The 18,490-nt window shown below is 35.4% G+C and overlaps 1 protein-coding gene across 1 annotated transcript in view; it reads right to left on the bottom strand.

Annotated features, from left to right (window-relative positions):
- Ddx56 (putative ATP-dependent RNA helicase DDX56) overlaps positions 1-9,788 on the bottom strand; it is a 64,638-nt gene extending 54,850 nt beyond the window's left edge. Inside the window, exon 1 of the mRNA XM_089088120.1 lies at positions 9,634-9,788. Within this exon, the coding sequence (XP_088944246.1) occupies positions 9,634-9,699 (66 nt within the window). The 5' untranslated portion in view covers positions 9,700-9,788. The remainder of the gene's footprint in view (positions 1-9,633) is intronic.
- Positions 9,789-18,490: the final 8,702 nt, after the last annotated feature.

The following is an 18,490-nucleotide window of genomic DNA, read 5'->3' as shown; positions in this document are numbered from 1 at the left end:
GATATGCTAGGCGTTGTTAGTAGTTTGACCATAAAAATGTTTGCAGATAAAGTAAAAATCTATAGGTCAGTCATGAGTGATCATGAGATTTCTTTACTTCATGAGGATTTGGTTGCTCTGGGACAGTGGTGTACTGCAAACTCTATGTTCATGAATGAAACGAAGTGCAATGCTGTGCACTATTTGCATAGACTCCCTCAACATTACCATTACTTCGTTGTTGGTAAATTAATTTCAAGTGTGGAATATGTTCGTGACCTTGGGATTTGTTTTGATTCAAGTCTCAAATTTAAAAAACATGTATCAGATATCACCCATAAGGAAAATTACCAATCACTACGTCTAAGGCGTACTTTTTCTAAGTTTAATCTTCATTCACTGATTTCACTTTATATATCCACTGTACATCCAGTACTTGAGTATTGCTCATCAGTATGGTATCCCATTAATAAGAGAGATAGAGAGAGGGTTGAGAGAGTTCAACGTAGGGCCACCAAACTCATACCATACCTGAGTCATCTACCTTACCACCAGAGAATGCAAAGACTACAGTGGCCTTCTCTACAGTTCAGACGTGATAGGACCGACCTAATAAAATCATTCCGCATTGTTAGGAACATTCATAGTACCACTCCCACTCACTTCTTCACTTTTACAGAATACAGTAGTACCCGTAATCAACAACACAAAATATACCCACCCTGTTCACAGAAAAGAATAGGCCAAAACTCTTTGTCTAGCCAAGTGTGGAAGACTTGGAATTTACGTCCATCGGAAATAGTTGCAAGTACCATGGTCCAGTCTTTCAAAAGTAGTTTAACCTCTACAGATTTCTATGCTAGGTCTTATCACAATCCGTTTTGAGAATATCTTTACTTTTGTATTAGCTGATGTGTGACTGTGTTTTCAGTTATTTTGTAGGCTTACTCTTTGGTAGGTTTCAATTATTAACAGATATATTTCAGTTAAGTTGCTATGCTATTGTATGTTTCAGTAATATTGTTTTCAATGTTTTCAGTTACTGTAAGTTTTTGTTATGTCATTGACATTGTTATAGACTTTTTTATAATTGTTTAGTGCAACAAGCTTGTTAAAGCTTACCGTATCTTGGTATTAATTAATAAATTTGAGCTATATTCAGTGGCCAGATGCACTATGCTGATCTATAGCTTCCCAGTTGAGTTTACACTCCCTGGAGGAGCACTCAGCATCCAGTCTTTGTTTGAAGATGCCCAAAGATTCAGAAATAACAGTTTCTTCAGAGAGTTTATACAACTGTTGACAATTCTCGAGGAAAAGAATTAAACACGGACTCTGGATAGGGTAGTCTGCTTAACAAGTTTCAACAGTAACCTCTAGTTCTTGAGTGGGAGTTTCAGTTCTTGAGTTCTTGAGGGAAAAAATTCTGGGAGTGTATTAGCCCTCATTAACTTATAGGTTAAAATGGCACCACCTATATTTCTCCTGTATACAAGTGTTGGGAGTTTCAGCTTTGCTAGTCTTGCAGGAAAGGAAAGTTCCTGCATGCCAGATATCCCTTTGGTGGCACATCTCCACACATCTTCCAACACTTTTGTACCTTTTTTACAGCAAGGGGAGGCTAGAGACATTCCAACTTCAAGCTTAGGATGCACAAGTCCCTTATACAGAAGACAGATGACTTTAGGGGAACAAGTGGAAAGAGTACACTTAATCAGCCCCATAGTTGAACTAGCACCAGCAGCAAACTTCTTAGCATGAGTACTGAATTTTAATTCATTATCAATGGTGGTTCCAAGATCTTCCTCAGTATTTACAGAGGAAACTGGGTGATCTGAGAAAAAATAAGTGCAACAAGGTTTCATTTTGCCAAAGTGAATGACATGGCACTTGACAATATTAAATTTAAGATGCCAAGACTCAGCCCATTGATCAAGCAGTCCAAGATTATTTAATAGAAGGGAATGATCTTCACAGGACAAGGCTGGTCCAATGAGCTTCAGGTTGTCAGCGTTAGAGCATTAGTTTACTGCTGATAGTGGAAGGAGCATCAATGATGAAGATATTAAAATGCACAGGACCTAAAACACTTGCCTGAAGAACTCCACTCAAAACATGCTTAGACAAAGAAAGAATATTGCTACCAGAGTCATCAGAGTCATAAAGAAAATCAAGGATCCAGAGCGGGACTTCTCTTCAAGCTTGACAGCAAGTAATTTGATTGCAAGTTACTTATGATAATCTCTGTCAGAAGTTTTGGAAAAGTCAATCAAAATCATTTCAGTAGGCAACCCAGTATCAAGTATGATTGTGACATAGTCATATGATTCAAGGAGACTGGTATCAAAGATCTTCCAGAATGAAAGCCATGCTGTGAGCTGTGCAAGAGATTATTTGCTTCAAGATGTCTAATTACTACAGAATTGATTATTCTTTGAAGAACCATAACAACTGCTGAAAACCTTTCTTAAATATTGGAATGATATGGGCTGTTTTCCAACCCAGAGGTAGTCTGAAAAGAATTAATGATAACTAGAACAGTAAGGAAAGAGGTTGGCACCAGACTGTTCAACATTAATGGAGGATACAAGGATGAATGCAACCTGGACCAGGAGATTCATTCATATTTAGGGACATAAGTTCCTTTAGAACTATTGTATCATTAATCAGAATAGGTTCCATATAATGTGATACAGCATATAGGCTATAGGAGATGGGGGAGAAACAATGCTGGAATTGGAGGAAAAAACAGATGCAAATTGTTGGTTAAAAATATCAACTTTCAGCTCAGGATCAGCAACTGGTTGACAATCATGCAGGATGTCAGGGACTGTGCATCTGCAGTGACATCTCTGAGAGGCATAACACCAGAATTATTTAGGATTCTCCCTAGAATCCTCAGCCAATTGGTCCTCAAACTTTCCCTTCAACTGCTTGATATGGTTGGTTGTCTGGTTACAAAAAGTTTTGGAAAGTTGTTAATTTTATGAAGTTTTCTTTTTCCTGAAATGATTCCATGCTTGATGTTTTATATTAATTAGCTTACTTGCTTCAGCAGTTTAAAAAGGCAGAATTTTTGCCTGTTTAGCCCAAAAAATTCTAGTGGACAACTTTTCAGCATGTAAAATTACAGTTTTAACTTTAGACCAACTCTCATCAAAATCATTGGTGATAAGCTGTTCCCAATTGGCACTGACAAGTCTTTCAGAGACTAGTTTGTAATTGACATATATTTGTTGCTTGGAAGAGAGTTGACTGTTGCTATTACCAATGGGTGTGATTATTAGATTCTTAATAAGAAGATCAGGATTGCTGACTATAACCAGATCAAGAGTGTTGGAAACTTGAGCTTCCCTGAAACGAGATGGTTGGGAAATTGTTTGACAGAGGGAATTATCAGAGAGGACACATAAAAAAGGAGAATTTCTAGTGCAAAAACCAGATCCATCAATTCATTGGATTTCCAGAAGGTTAAAGTCCCCCAGAAGGACAAGATCATAACTTGCAAAATTGGATATCACATGTGATAGCATTACAGCCAAATTAGATTCAGAATCCAAAGCACAGGGAGCACTGGGGTTTCTATAAACAACACCCACTACAATTGAAATTGTGTATTTTTACCCGAACAGACTCAGTTGAATCAGTAGTAAGAGAATTAAAATGAATGAACCTAACCTTTTGTCCATCTCTTACATATAAGCACACTCCTCTGTCACAAAGCAGGGAATTCAGGTTAGAAAAGAGTTGGTAACCATTAATTTGGATTTCATTGTTTGGTAAGGCTGACAAGGTGTTTTTTGGTGCAACTTCTGTAATTGCTGCAACATCCACCTCTTCCATTAGCATATGAAGAGAAAGTTATGAAAGTTTATTAGGAAGGCTGTCAACATTGTAACTAAGGCACTTCATTCCTTGAGAGGTAGGAATCTGAGAGGATGCAGGACTAGTATAAGCAGGAACTAAAGAACTAGGAATAATATTGGATACCATGCTGTGAAATTACAAGGAAGAAATAGTAGGTGAGCAAGTTATTGCAGAAGAACCATTAGAAATAGAAGCAAAAGAAAGGTCAGCATCAGACGAACAAACACTATTATGAACACTACTAGGCAGTTGAGAGACCAGACTAGATGGTGCAAGTCTGTAATCACTTAAATAACTTACAGGGGTAGAAGGAGGCAGAGTCATTAGTGGAACACAGTCATCAGTGGGGATTGCTCCAACTGCCAAGTTTTTTTGTACAATTGCACCCTTACAAATTATCAATTCCTCCTATCCATTTTTGGTGTTTCAATTCCTCAACTAGAGTTTTTTTTCAATCGTCCTTAGGACTGTCACCATAGAAACATATTGTACCTCTTGTATCAGAAGATTTCTGTATGATTTGCTTTTTCAATTCAGTCAATGGCACAGAGAAGAGGAGGGGTGCAGCTACCTGAGGGTTGTTGGCTACTAGTAAGTCATTGTACATTTACTGGGAGGGTATCAATATTGACCCCATAAGTGGAGGCCAGATAATTATACAGGAAAACAGCATTGTCAGTCTCGGGGGGGGGGGGGGGATTCCATATGCAATAATATTCAAGTGTCTTTCAAAATGCCAATGCTCAGAACAAGTAATCAGACAAACATCATTCTTGGTCAAGGAGGGCTACAGGAAGTTTGGACAGTTCTGTACTCACTGTGGAACCCACTAGGTCCTTGACAGTTGACACAGAGCATACAGATTGAAGCAAATTTTCTCTGTGTGATACTCTACTTACAATAGCACTGACCTGGGCAGAAATGTCACTTATGATGTCAGTTTACAGATGGGAAATGGCTAGGGATAATTGACTAGTTCTAGCAAACTCCTTTTTTAGATCTTCCCTGAAAGTTTTCAAGGAATTATCCATGACAGAAGCTAGCTTAGCTATCATAGACAGCTCACTATTAGGGGATGGGGAAGGGCTAACTTTACAGGCTGGGCAGGAACTTGTACATGTAATGACAGCATCATTTTACTTAAAAGTTCATATTCACCAGGGGAGAGGTCTAAGCATTCACCACAGATACATTTCTCACAAATGTCACACTCAATGGCTCAAGACCCCTCAGTCAATTCAGTAGTACGTGCTTGCACATCTATCATGACCTTTAACTGGGCTGATATGTTTGCATTAGGCCTTGTTAGATGTAATAAAAAATACTAATAAATAAATTCTTCTCTGTAATAACTTCTCAGTTGTCACTAATTCAGAGACTTAGAATTAAGGCAAATACTTCTTAAGAGTTGAGGCAGGCACTTGGCTCACTGCCTATATACAATGAAACAAAAACATTTGCAATTCAAAATATTGAATTGTAAATAGGCCACACTGTATCACTGCATTTAAGATAGCTAGCATCATACATGACTATAATATTCAACTTTATCATATGGCCTGGCCTACTAGCTAAATATATACACAAATCTGAAGCTGAAACAATCAAAAGCAACATTCTAGTTGGGTGGCTTCACAGAATAAAGATGGTGTTTGCCTAGAGATCTATCTGTTGAGAAGGAAACATCTTAAAAAACAATTCATACTTCATGATATGCAGAATAATCATAGTTAAAACATTTTGCATGCAGGTAGCCTTTATCTTTGCTTATTACAGTGTTTTTCCACTTTTCTAAGAAATTCATCAATTTTTTGGTATACACTTTGTTTAATTTTGAAAAGTCTGCTAAATGCAGCACTATAAACTCAAGATTCAGGCCATTTTTCTGAAACAAAGCACTATCTATATTTTTTTTATTTTTGTTTTTTCATAGAATTATCTTTAGTCAATAGACTTTTTTCATGAGTTTTTGTTAATGCCACTGCAATTACTTTAAATGTTCTCAATACATTGTGTACAGGGTGCTCTGTTTCAAAGTTGATTCAAAACTGAAGAAAAGCTATTAAAGAAATTATAAATAGGCCTATATTAGAAAAATTCGAAGAGCACTGAAATAAGTGGAGATACAAAATGTGTTAACTATGATTAATCTTCATATTATAAAGTACAAAACATTTTCTTAACATGTTTCCTTCTCTCCAGTAAGATCTCTAGGCTTTAGCTGAAAACATGTCAGTAAAAAAAAGCACTATTGGATTTATTATTTTATGCTCTTTCATATTGTATTTATATCTGTGACAATGCACCTTAACCCTCCTTCAATAGTCCCAAATATAGCCCTAAAATACAAAACCTACAAATTTTAAGAAAACATTCAACAAACAAAATTATTATTCCATAATATTCAGCATGTTTCTATTTTTATTCAGTGTTTTAATCAGTCATTCAGGCAAAATTGGATTTCAACAAGTTCAGTATGTTGCAGAACTGTTTTAACAAGGAATTTTCAACAAATTTCAAGAGAATGGAAAAATATATCATTAAGATTATGCATTGGAAAAGTGTTGCAGGCTAGCCTATCCCTAATCAGGTCTGAAGCTGCAGGCAAAGTTCTCAGGATTAATGAAAATAATTGTGGAGATCTTGATAGTACCAAGAAGGATCTTCTACAAAGGTAAAGAAATAGATGTACAGGCTTTATCTAAAAAAGGCTACTACATCTATGGGGGCATCCGTATGCAGCAGCTGGTGATATGTATTTTTAGGGGGGATGGGGTAGTAGGCCTTTGTGGCATCACAAGGGTCAGCCACAACAAGATGCACAAGAAAAGTGAGTTTAGTGCTTTTCCATTCAGAAAAAATGACAAAAAATGACTATTTGGAGGCATCCAGAACAGATGCACAGGGACTACACAGGTTCTAGTCACTATTTTTGTTCTTATATTAATTAAAAAAAAACTTTTCAACAAAATAAGTTTTTAAAAAAAAGTAAAGAACTCCATTAAACCAAATGAACAAAAATAGAATCAAATAATCTACCAAGAATACAACTACCACAAATCAGTACCAATAAATAAATGAAACACAAAACAAACAGAAATTAAAATAAATAAAGAGTCAAACTAAAAACGGACAAAAATTATTATGACTAGGGTTATAAACCCCAAGCCTTCTGATAACCCTAATATAATTTGCGTTTCACTGAGAATAACTCAAATGAATTTACTGAAAAAAATCTGCATTATCAGTTTAATATACATATGCTGATATTTATTCCTTAAAATCTTAATTGATTTCTTCAAGTTAGAAAAGTGAAAATATTTAAAAGAATTTCAACTATGTTCAACAAAATAAATATCTCAAAATTTTGATTGGAAGTGTTTGGGAAAAAGGTAGGCATGAGAGGGGGGTTAGTTGCTCTCCAATCACTCAACTATTAAAAGGGGACAAGCCCTCTCAATTTCCCATTGAATGAGCCCCTTTTGAAGTTTCTACAACATTGCTATCTATAAAAACCTTATATTCCTCCAGGGCATAACTTACAACCTGTAATTTTTCATCCTCGAAGACATAATTTCCAGAATTTTCAGCTACGTTGAAAAAATGGCTATATCAAAATTTTCATTGTATTTGTTTGAGGAAATAGTGGGTGCGAGAGGGGGGTTAGTTGCAATCTAATAATTTTCAGATATTCAAAAGGGCACTACCCCTTTGAATTTCCAATCAAATGAGCCCTCCCGTGATATTCTAGGACAAATGGGTTGATACAATCACCCTGGGAAAAAAAAACCCATCTGTGATCTTTCTTCTGGCAAAAAATACAAAATTCCACATTTTTGCAGATAGGAGCTTGAAACTTCATTAGTAGGGTTCTCTGATATGCTGAATCTGATAGTGTAATTTTCATTAAAGTTCTATGACGTTTAGGGGGTGTTTGACCCTTTTTTTGAAAATAAGGCAGATTTTCTCAGGTGCATTACTTTTGATGGGTAAGACTAAACTTGGTGAAACTTATATATTTAAAATCAGAACAAAAATCTGATTCTTTTGATGGATCTATTGGTATCAAAAGTCTGTTTTCTAGAGCTTTGGTTACTATTGAGCCAGGTTGCTCCTTACTTACAGTTCATTACCATTACCATGATTTTAACAATTTCAGGTTTTTCTGTTAAGCAAATTATTCATCCAACAAAATGTGTTTATTTCTTCAGCAAAAGTGGATGAAGCATGCACATAGAGTAATAGAAACAAGTGCAAAATAAGAGGCCTTTTAACTATCAAACTGTAAAATATAATCAAATTGCAAATTTGACGTTTTGCTGATAATCCAGTTCCACTCTATGTTTAAATCAAAGAGTATGTGAAACTATAAAGTATTTAGAAAATCAAGTATTTTGTAGTAGGCATCAAGATAAGGCTAATTTTAGAAAAAAAAAAGACAAGACAGATAGTTCGAGTAATTGAAAGGCCAAAATATTTAAATGGCACGGATAAATGGTGAGAGTAAGTATGACTCTCTTATTGGACAAATACTTGTGTGTTAGTTTTTGGAAAGGCACACCTGCCTAGAATTTCAGGCAGGTTGTCCAAGAATTTAAAATTGACGTAGGACCATTAGATTGCCTGGAATGAGAGGCAAACAAGGCACACCCGCCTATGTCTTAGGAAGGTTGACCAAGAATTTAGAATTGACACAGGACCATTAATTTGCTTGGAATAACAGGCAAACAATTGTTTAAAGCCATCTTCATCTTCCAAATAGTACCTATTCATTGCTTACACTCAGCCCTGCATTCTGAGCCAAACTTATATATTTAAAATAAGAACAAAAATCTGATTCTTTTAATGTATCTATTGGTATCAAAATTTGGTTTTTTAGAGCTTTGGTTACTATTGAGCCAGGTTGCTCCTTACTTACAGTTCATTACCATGAACTGTTTGACTTATGCATATTTCTACATTAGGGGGGGGGGGGGGATATTTTATTTCTGATGTAAATGAGAGGTAAGTTTAAACTTTACCCCCTCCCCTAATGTAGAAATATATACCCTGAATTGGCATATATAGGGGGAGGGGTCTAAAATTCATTTCCAATAGCCTAGGAACAATTATTAGCCTAAAGGCCTAGGCTATTTGTAATCAGCATAAAAAAGGCATCAAATGGTATATTCACTTTAGTTACTACTCAATAATATGCTTTGGTATATATTTACCAATTATTGTGCCACTTGCAAATTTACCAATAATAATAGGGTAAGACACCCAGTAGTCGGCCACCTGCCAATTCTCGGACATAATCTTTTATACTATTTTAATCACTATTTACAATGAGCCGTTTGTATGTCCAAGTTTAGGCAGAATTGTCATTTGCTAGTAAATTCAAAAATAGGAGGCGCTGTACAAGTGAAACTATTTGAATTAGTAACCTACTTGTTCAGAAATTCTTCAGAAATTTTTTGATACAAAAATTAAGTTTCTAGGTGGTATAATACAGTAATTAGAGTAGTTTAAATGTCAAAAAGTTTTCAAAGTGATTAAAGTGTCCGACTACTGGGTGTCTTACCCTAATAACCTAGCCTAGCTAGCAATTGGCTTTTCTGGTCCCATTAGGGAGGGGACTTGAGTGTAATTGTCATGTTGAGGACTGTTGGGCTATATTTTGGAACACGACTGATTAAGGATATGAAGTGTTTAATTCAGAAAAGGCCATCCACACAACTGTTACCCTAAGCTATCAAAAACTGAAACTTAATCTAACCTAGGCTCACAACAGGGTTATAAACTCACCTTCAGTATCCTGTCATCAAGCCCCATTTTGTGAAATTGCATATCTTTTATATCTTCTTCTGCCATATTTGAAATTTTTGATAGCCTGATTTTAACAATTACAAGTTTTTCTGTTAAGCAAATTATTCATCCAACGAAATGTGTTTATTTCTTCAATAAAAGTGGATGAAGCATGCACATAGAGTAATAGAAACGAATGCAAAATAAGAGGCGTTTTAACTATCCAATTGTAAAATACGATCAAATTGTAAATTTGACGTTTTGCTGATAATCCAGTTCCACTCTATGTTTAAATCAAAGAGTATGTGAAAATATAGAGTATTTAGAAAATCAACTATTTTGTAGTAGGCATCAATATATGGCTAATTTTAGAAAAAAAAACAAGACAGATAGTCCCAGTAATTGAGAGGCAAAAATGTTTAAATGCCACGGGTAAATGGTGAGAGTAAGTATGACTCTCTTATTGGACAAATGCTTGTGTGTTATTTTTTGGAAAGGCACACCTGCCTTGAGTCTCAGGCAGGTCGACCGAGAATTTAAAATTGATATAGAACCATTAGATTGCCTGGATTGAGAGTAGTCCCCGAAGCCGCGCCACGCCGACATGACGGCGGCGAATGTGTGATTTAGTATCGGTGGCGGCGCGCCACCAGGCGCGACGAAATTTTTGTTGGCGGCGCGCCGCTGATTTTAGACTGGCGGCGCGCCACGGCGCGCCGATTTTTCTGATTTAAAATAATAATAAAAATTTCACTTCACCAAGCACGTTCAACCTCGATTTTAGTAAGGATTTTTAAATGGTTGGCCAAAATTATGACACAGATTTCTAACTAATTTAATTATTAATTGAGTAAAAATATATTGAGACCCTAAAACAAAGTTTCAAACTACCACATACTAAGATAAGGATATAAATCTTGGAATATGTAGGAGGAGAGATAAGGTCCGAAATAACCACTTTCTCTGCTAAATGCGCCAATGTACCGGAAGGACTTGGTTAGTTTTTCATACATATACCCCGATTTTTGAGACTGGGGCAGACCTTTTGACTTGCAGGGTGAACCTCTGCCCGTTTATTTTCTCATTAGAAATATCTTGGGATTTTTTTTGATCATTGTAAGTGTCTGAATCTTATTATATATTATTGTAGTTTTTGAGACTTGTGGTCTACTTGGGGCAGCCAGTCCCAGTAGCATATCTATATCTGTAATTATTATGTGTAAATTGAATAAAAGTATTGTGTTTTAGACAACCTCTCTACGATCTACCTTTAGCCCCTTGAATATACCCAGTCGGTACGCCTCATTAGTTCGGTCATAGCCTAAAGCACGCTACCAAAGTTAAATTACCTTAGGGCCAGAGTTTATCTCCCGTATAAAGGGAGAATGAAGGCATCTACGATTACACCCCCCAAATACCATAAAATATATACTTCACAACAACTGGTGGTCGCTGGAAAAACTGGGTCGAGAAGGCTAGATAAAAATAGTAGATTGAAATAAAATGGCTTTACCAGAGGAAAAAATGACTTCCCTATCAACAGTCCTTGAAATTGCAAAAATTATACCAAAATACGCGGGAAATGTCAGATGTAGATGAGTTTATCGAAAAATTAAAAATTTTTGACGAACTAACTGAATCCTTTGAGGATAAGGTCAAAGAGCAATGCGTTGCAGCCAGATTAAAGGGAAGCGCCCTTAAACATTTTGAGGCAATTAAGGAAAAAGAGCCCAAGGACATCAGTACTCTAATTGAATCTTTTAAAACAAGATTCATAGAGACAAGCATCTCCGAGAGGTTAAGAACAGAGGTAGTCACATTCAATACCTCAGCTAGTATCAGGGAATATGCAGAAAAATTTTTTAGATCCTTGTGTTTACAATTAGAGAAAGGAAGAAATGACGAGACAGTACAGAAAGTACAACTACTAAATTTTACCCAAGGGTTACCAAAAAAGTTATTAAGACTAATACTATCGCTGAAACCTGAAAATTTAGAGCAGGCTATAATACTAGTCGAAACAGAGGTAAAAATTGACGAAGCTATGAAAAGTTTGACCAGATCTCAATAAATAACACAGGAGCCCAAGAAAGTATAAAATATGAAAGGGGACAGAAAAGGCTGAGCATTGAGGAGCCAAATCGTGAACCAAAAAGGCGCGACGGAGGCCGAGGGTCGCCGTCTAGGAGAATAGCTGACAGATTCCACGACCTTGAGAGATTAGCAGCTAATAACTATAGAAAATATGGGCACCCTCCTCCACCAAAGACAGATAGTTGGGGAACCAACAAGGACAGATCAAAAATATTTAGAAGTAACCAGGAAACAAAAAAACAATTTAAGACAAAATTTTATTGCTATTACTGTACCAAATCAAACCACTATGCAGCAAATTGTTGGCATAGAATATGCAAAGAAGGCCAGTCGTACAAGACAAGAAACCATTTCAGAACGCATGAAGGGTAGAAATTTAGGAAGGCAGAGAACAAATAATATTTGGAAAACACCTAATAATATTCCTGTATTTAGGCCTAGGAGGCAAACGGTTAATAATACCCAGGGTCAAAGTAGCAGCGCTGAAGAAAACTGGGATAATCCCATAAACTTTTGGCCAAACAGTGGGCATTTAAACGGAGAAACCAGCATGTAAGGGTCGACAGAGCTGTTTCCTTACAAAGACCCTTATATAGTTTAGAATGTTGTGATACAAATGCAAATAATAATAATCTACCGATTCTGCGTTGTTTTAAAATTGAGTGTTTTCAAAATTTACCGTGTTTACTAGATACAGGTGCATCTAAATCATTAATTCGAGAGGATGTTTCCAAGAGGTGGCCTTTCAGTGTCAGAAGTTAAATAAGTCGACGTCTGAAGACCTTGATTTCAGTGGCATGGAAACGGCTGACACTTTTGGGAGACTTTGCGCTGAAATTAAGTACAGGAAATATAGCAATAAGAGCAAAATTCACAACATTCAAGCAGCTATAGTTTGCTATTATTCTTTGAGTAGATACTATCAGAAAATATGGGATTGTATGGGAACCCATATCCGATACAATTACCATAAACCAGGCAAATGAAAATAATAGGCAAATTTGCGTAACAACAAATGACGAAAGTGAAGATTCGAATTATAACCTAAAAATAAGCAGAAAAATTACCATAGAAGGGGCAACGACAGCTCAAGTTTTAGCAACATTGAATGCAAAAGTAGAAAAGGTTAAAACAATGGATGCCATGATAGGAGGATACACCATAAAAGAATACCCAATGATTTTCGTGTAAAATCAAGTTATAAAAATTGAAAATGGTATAACATACTTAAAACTATCAAATCTAAGTAATAATAAAATAAAACTGAACAAGATAGAACTTGGATCAGTAGAAAAGATTTCAAATTCAGAAAAAAAATCTATAAGCAGTCCAGAATTAAGCGTAAAATCTACTAGCCACGAACATTTATCCTCATTAAAACCGCAACCACAAGAAAAGTATGGAATAACGAAAACGGATTTTTTGCAACACTTTGATTTAAAACATTTACCGAAAAACGCAGAAACTAGGATGGAAAATATTCTTTGGGATTTTAAATGGACTTTTGCAAGACACAAAGCGGATTACGGATTAACTTACTTAATCACGCACAAGATATCAACAGAGGGCCCTCCAATCAAAAAGTCACCGTATAAAACACCTTATCATTTAAAGCCATGGCTAGAAAGCCAAATAAAAGAAATGGAAGATCAGGGAATAATTAAAGAAAGTATTAGCGATTGGTGCTTTCCACTAGTAATAGTCGGGAAAAAAGATAGCACCTGGAGATTATGTATAGTCTTTAGATCACTGAATGCCGTCACGGTTAAAGACTTGATGAAGTTACCAAGAATTGATACGATTTTAGATTCGTTAGGGGTTCAAAATATTACACTAGTTTTGATTTAATAGCAGGATATTGGCAAGTTGCTTTAGATGTAGAAACAAAGCATAAGGCTACAGTAATATTAGACGATGGAAGAATGTTCACATTTGAACGTATGCCGTTTGGCTTATAATTTAGTCCAAATTGTTTTAGTCGACTAATAAATTTGGTGTTAAAAGATAACGAGTCAGGAAGAAAAAAAGATACCTTGGCTTATTTAGATCAAGTAATTCTGTTTAATGAAAACCTGGAAGACCACTTGGTTGGACTTAAAAAAATACTGGGAAACTTTGAAAAAGCATACTTAAAATTAAAACCAGAAAAGTTGGAAATAGTAGTACCAAAATTAGTTTTTCTTGGACACCTGATAAATCAAGGTACTATTTCACCAAATCCAGAAAAATTTACAGTCGTAGAAAATTTACAGCCTCCTAAAGATAAAAAAAGCTGCAGATCAGTTTGTGGTTTGTCAAGCGATTTCAGACGATATATTAAAAATTATGCCACAATAGCACAACCTTTGACAAACCTTTTGAAGAAATCAGGTAAATTCGAATGTCCAGCGGAAGCAAAACAAGCGCTAAATGAAATAAAAAGGCAATTATTACTGGCACCAATACTAAAACTACCAGATTTGTCACAAGACTTCTGTTTGCAAACAGATGCTTCGGGGTACGGTATAGGGGCCATATTATTAAACATAAACTCTGAAGGAGTAGAATCGATAGTCCAATGCACGAGCAGGTCACTGTCGGAGGCAGAAAAAATACTCGACAGTTGAAAGGGAGTTTTTGACAGTTGTAGTTCTTACAGAATATTTTCGACAATTTTTACTTGGAAAAAAATTTATTTTACGTGTAAGACCAAAAATCATTAATTTGGCTACATACGATGCAAAATACTTCAGCCCGGCTGACACGGTGGATACTACGTCTGCAAGCATATTCATATACCCCAATATATATAAAGGGCCGTACAAATATTTTACCAGACTATTTGTCACGAAATCCAGATACGGAAGGAAATTTGGTAATAACCATTCAGAACGAACTGGAAGGGCCAGAAATACTGTCTAATGAAAATATTGCGGAGCATCAAGATAACGATGATTTTGTTTAGCAATGAAATCCTTTTTATCAAAAGGAACGGAACTGCCAGAGCATTTTAAACATTTTTTAAAGGACTTAGATAATTTCGATCTTGACGAAAGTAAAAATATGCTAGTAAGATATCATAGACCATCGCAAGAATATAGAAAAACTGACTTTAAAATTATCCAAGTAATTCCAAAATCTCTGGAAGGAGAAGTTTTACAGATGGCACATGCGACGATTGGCTGTCACATGGGAGAAGCAAAAACTATGGGGAGACTGAAAGGAAATTTTTATTTTCCAAAAATGTACTCAAAAGTAAAAGCTTTTATACAAAGCTGCCAAGAGTGCGCCAAACAAAAGTCACCACCAAGGACCCTTAGGGCTGAATTAGGTCAATACCCCACCCCTTCAGGGTTACGAGAATTAATCTCAATAGACGTTTGGGGATTAAGAGGAAGCTTACCAGCTTCCGGGAAAGGAAACAGGTGCGTACACGCCATAGTAGAACATTTGAATTAATACTCAAAAATCTCTCCAATTGAAGATGAAAAAAAGAAAACCATTACAAAAGCTTTAATCAATCGCCTAGTTTTGGAACACGGGATTTTCCCTAGAGTTTTACTTAGCGACAATGGGCCATGTTTTAGAGCAAAATTATTAGACGAAATTACAAAATATCTGTATGTTAGACGATGGTTTACCTCGTCTTATATGGCCGCAGCTAATAGGAAGGTTGAACGTAAGCATAGGGAATTAGCTTACATGCTGGGAATACATGCAAGAGAGGAAAATGAAAATTGGGATGAACATTTACCATTTGTAGTCTTTGCAATAAATACGGCTTTTTCACGTTCCTTAAAAGAAACGCCATTTTTTTTTTGCAACATATAAGAGATCCCAGAATTTGTTTAGATGAAATCAACATGATAGAATATATTACAACTTAGACAAATATTAGCAAGAAATGGTGATGCGAATGATAAAAGCTATGGAACAAGTTAAAGACAATATGGAAGATACGAAAACAGAACAAAAAGAAAAATATGACGGAACAAGCAAAAATAAAACGAGTTACTGTTTAGAAGATTTGGTTTATGTTTACAAAACAAATCTGGAAGGAACAAAAAAGTTAAAACCGAAATGGGATGGACCCTACAGGATTATAAAAATTCTACCAAATAACTTAACATATGTTCTAAAACATCAACATAAGGAAAAGGAAGAAGTAATACACCATAATAGAATGAAAAAGGGATATTTTTCAAAACCATGGAAAACAGAGCCTATACTATCAGAAGAAGAAATGGAAGATACGATTTCATCAGTATATATCAGAAGACCATATGATTGTTATGACCTTTTTAATGACCACAAAAGTTGGGAGGAGTGGAAGGAGTATTTAGCCCAGTCTTGGCTACAAACTCTACACAACAAACAAGAGAAAAAGAGAAATATTTGATACTCCTCGGATACTAGCGATGAAGAAAATCAAACACATCATAAGGGTTTAAAATGTGATAAACCAAGGGTAAAATTCACAGAGGAATAAAAATTGGAAGGAACCAATGAATTATCTGATTTTCATACATTAGACTCGCCTACAGTCTTAACGCAAAAATGGCTTTTGGAACAAATGCCATCTACCAGACGCGAGCTAACAGAATGTGACACTGAAAATTCTTCTACAGAAACCGATATAGCTAAACCTGGGCCATCGTTAAGAAAACCTTCTTTAAGAGAAAAATTGTGGAGAACAGCAAAGAAACCAAAGGGGCAGCAAGAAATTCTTTTGTCAGCAGCACAAGTAGCTAAAACACTTATGAAAAAGGCCAAACATCAAGAAAAACAAAGATTAAAGATATTTGACGAGGCAACAAAACAGCACTCGGACTCAAAGCCTTGTAAACCACACTTTAGAGACCACGGAAAAACTTGCAAATATTATAAAGAAGAAAAGCAAAAATTTGGGGTCCAAAACTCGGACCAGGAAACGGAGAAAGGCAGAACAAGCGCAGCCCCCAGCAGATTAATATTTGAATAAAACAATTATAACAAAAAAAATAGCCTATTAAATAAAAATAAAACGAATAAAAAGCCTCTAAAGAAATATCTATATTTTCTTTTCAATCGGTATATAAATAACATCAAGTTTTCTTTCAAATATATATCGCCAGTAAAAATTATTACCGTCACGTTCTAACGCTAAATTATTAGCTCCAATCTGAAGTGACATCATGGGTTCTTGCAAAAGCTTTTGTTTCCGAGACGAGATAAAATTTTGTGAATGGTGACAAGACTTGTCAAAACAAATTAGGTTTCGTTTCATAAAATAAATTAATAAGGCCACGTAACTTGTAAATAGGTGTTGTGAAACTAATTAAATTATACACTTAGAATCAGCATTAAAAGGCGATTCTTTTGGTATGTATATTAAAAAAATATATATCGGGGGGATAATTTAAAAAAAAAATTGTTTTTGAAGAATTTTAAAATAATTATAATAGGAAAAAAAGCGAGAGTTTACATTAAGTGCGCGCTACATGTACAAGCTAGCTGTAATCTTGTTATAAATGGTAGAAGATATGATAAAATAAAACACTTACCTATAAGGACGGTGTACATAAACAAGAAACCGTAGATAAAATGGGTCACAATTTAAAAAGTATAGCACCGTGTAAAACAAAGTTTTCTCGGGTATAATTAATTTCACGTATTAAATAAATTCAAAAAACACCATTAACAGAAATAACAGGGTGAGGACATTGCAGGTGAAAAAAAACAATGACAGGACTGTTTGCATTTGAAAACAAAAACTGCTAAGGGTCTTGTCATTGGGGGGGATCCACCAAGCTAACCAAATGTATATCAGGAATAAAAGTCAAACTTTGGAGATGGTTGGGGCTGAATGTTCGGGTAAAATCCGTCGTGCTAAAATAAATAGCAGCGAAGGTTTTATCCGGGCACTAAACCCATAAACTCGTAGAACAAAGTAATAGTCAAAATATCACGAAAGGGACAAATAGCACTCAGTGACTGTATAAAACTAAGGCGCAAATTTAACTGAAGATAATTCCAGACGCAAATAATATAAAAGTTTATAGGGAAACCACAAAAGGTGCTGATAATCCCTATCTCTACACAACTCTTGGCACGAAATAGGCACTAATTAAAATACCACAGACAAGGAATATGTGTCTGGAATGAAAACCAAACAATTTAGTGGGAATCAGGATATCGTAAAAACGTACATTTTTATGAATAAATGAGAACTAGCAATTGCGGGGCAAAACTTAAATAAAAATGTTCTAAAATCAGCTGGAAAAAATACAGGTTGCAAAAATTATACCCCCCCCCCCACCTATTAAAAATATGGAGATAATGAATTTGACCATAGAAGGGCAATCAGCAAAAAAAATTGTTAAGAGTTTTTGAAAAATACGTGAAACATATAAATATAGGCTTAGGAAAGACATATTTTACTGAAAAAGCGGGAAAAGACTTGAAAAAAACCCTTAGGCTCCATTGAAATAACGAATAAAGAAAAAGACAATTTTTAAAGTTGAAAATATAGCCAAAAGGAATTAACAAAGTAAAGAAACTGAATGCAGTTAGTTACACTCTGTTATATGCACTTGTTGAGGTTACCGAACAAAGCTGCTCCAAAAAATTACTAAATAGGTGCAAAACTAGTAGTATTAATGATACAGAGGCAGAAGGGCCACTTTTTCTGGAAAAAAAGAATAGCCCAAGAGAAAATTGTAGCCACAAATGATTAAATAATTAATTATTGTGTGTGCAGGTTCATCATAGTCTTTTTAGCTGTAACCCATGACAAGAGGACCTG

This window comes from Artemia sp. Qi Xiang Cuo, chromosome 4 (assembly GCF_049724085.1).
Source record: "Artemia sp. Qi Xiang Cuo chromosome 4, ASM4972408v1, whole genome shotgun sequence".
In the NCBI taxonomy this organism is placed as follows: domain Eukaryota; kingdom Metazoa; phylum Arthropoda; class Branchiopoda; order Anostraca; family Artemiidae; genus Artemia; species Artemia sp. Qi Xiang Cuo.
Note: the sequence above shows the minus strand (reverse complement) of the source record. Positions and strands in the feature narration are given on the sequence as shown.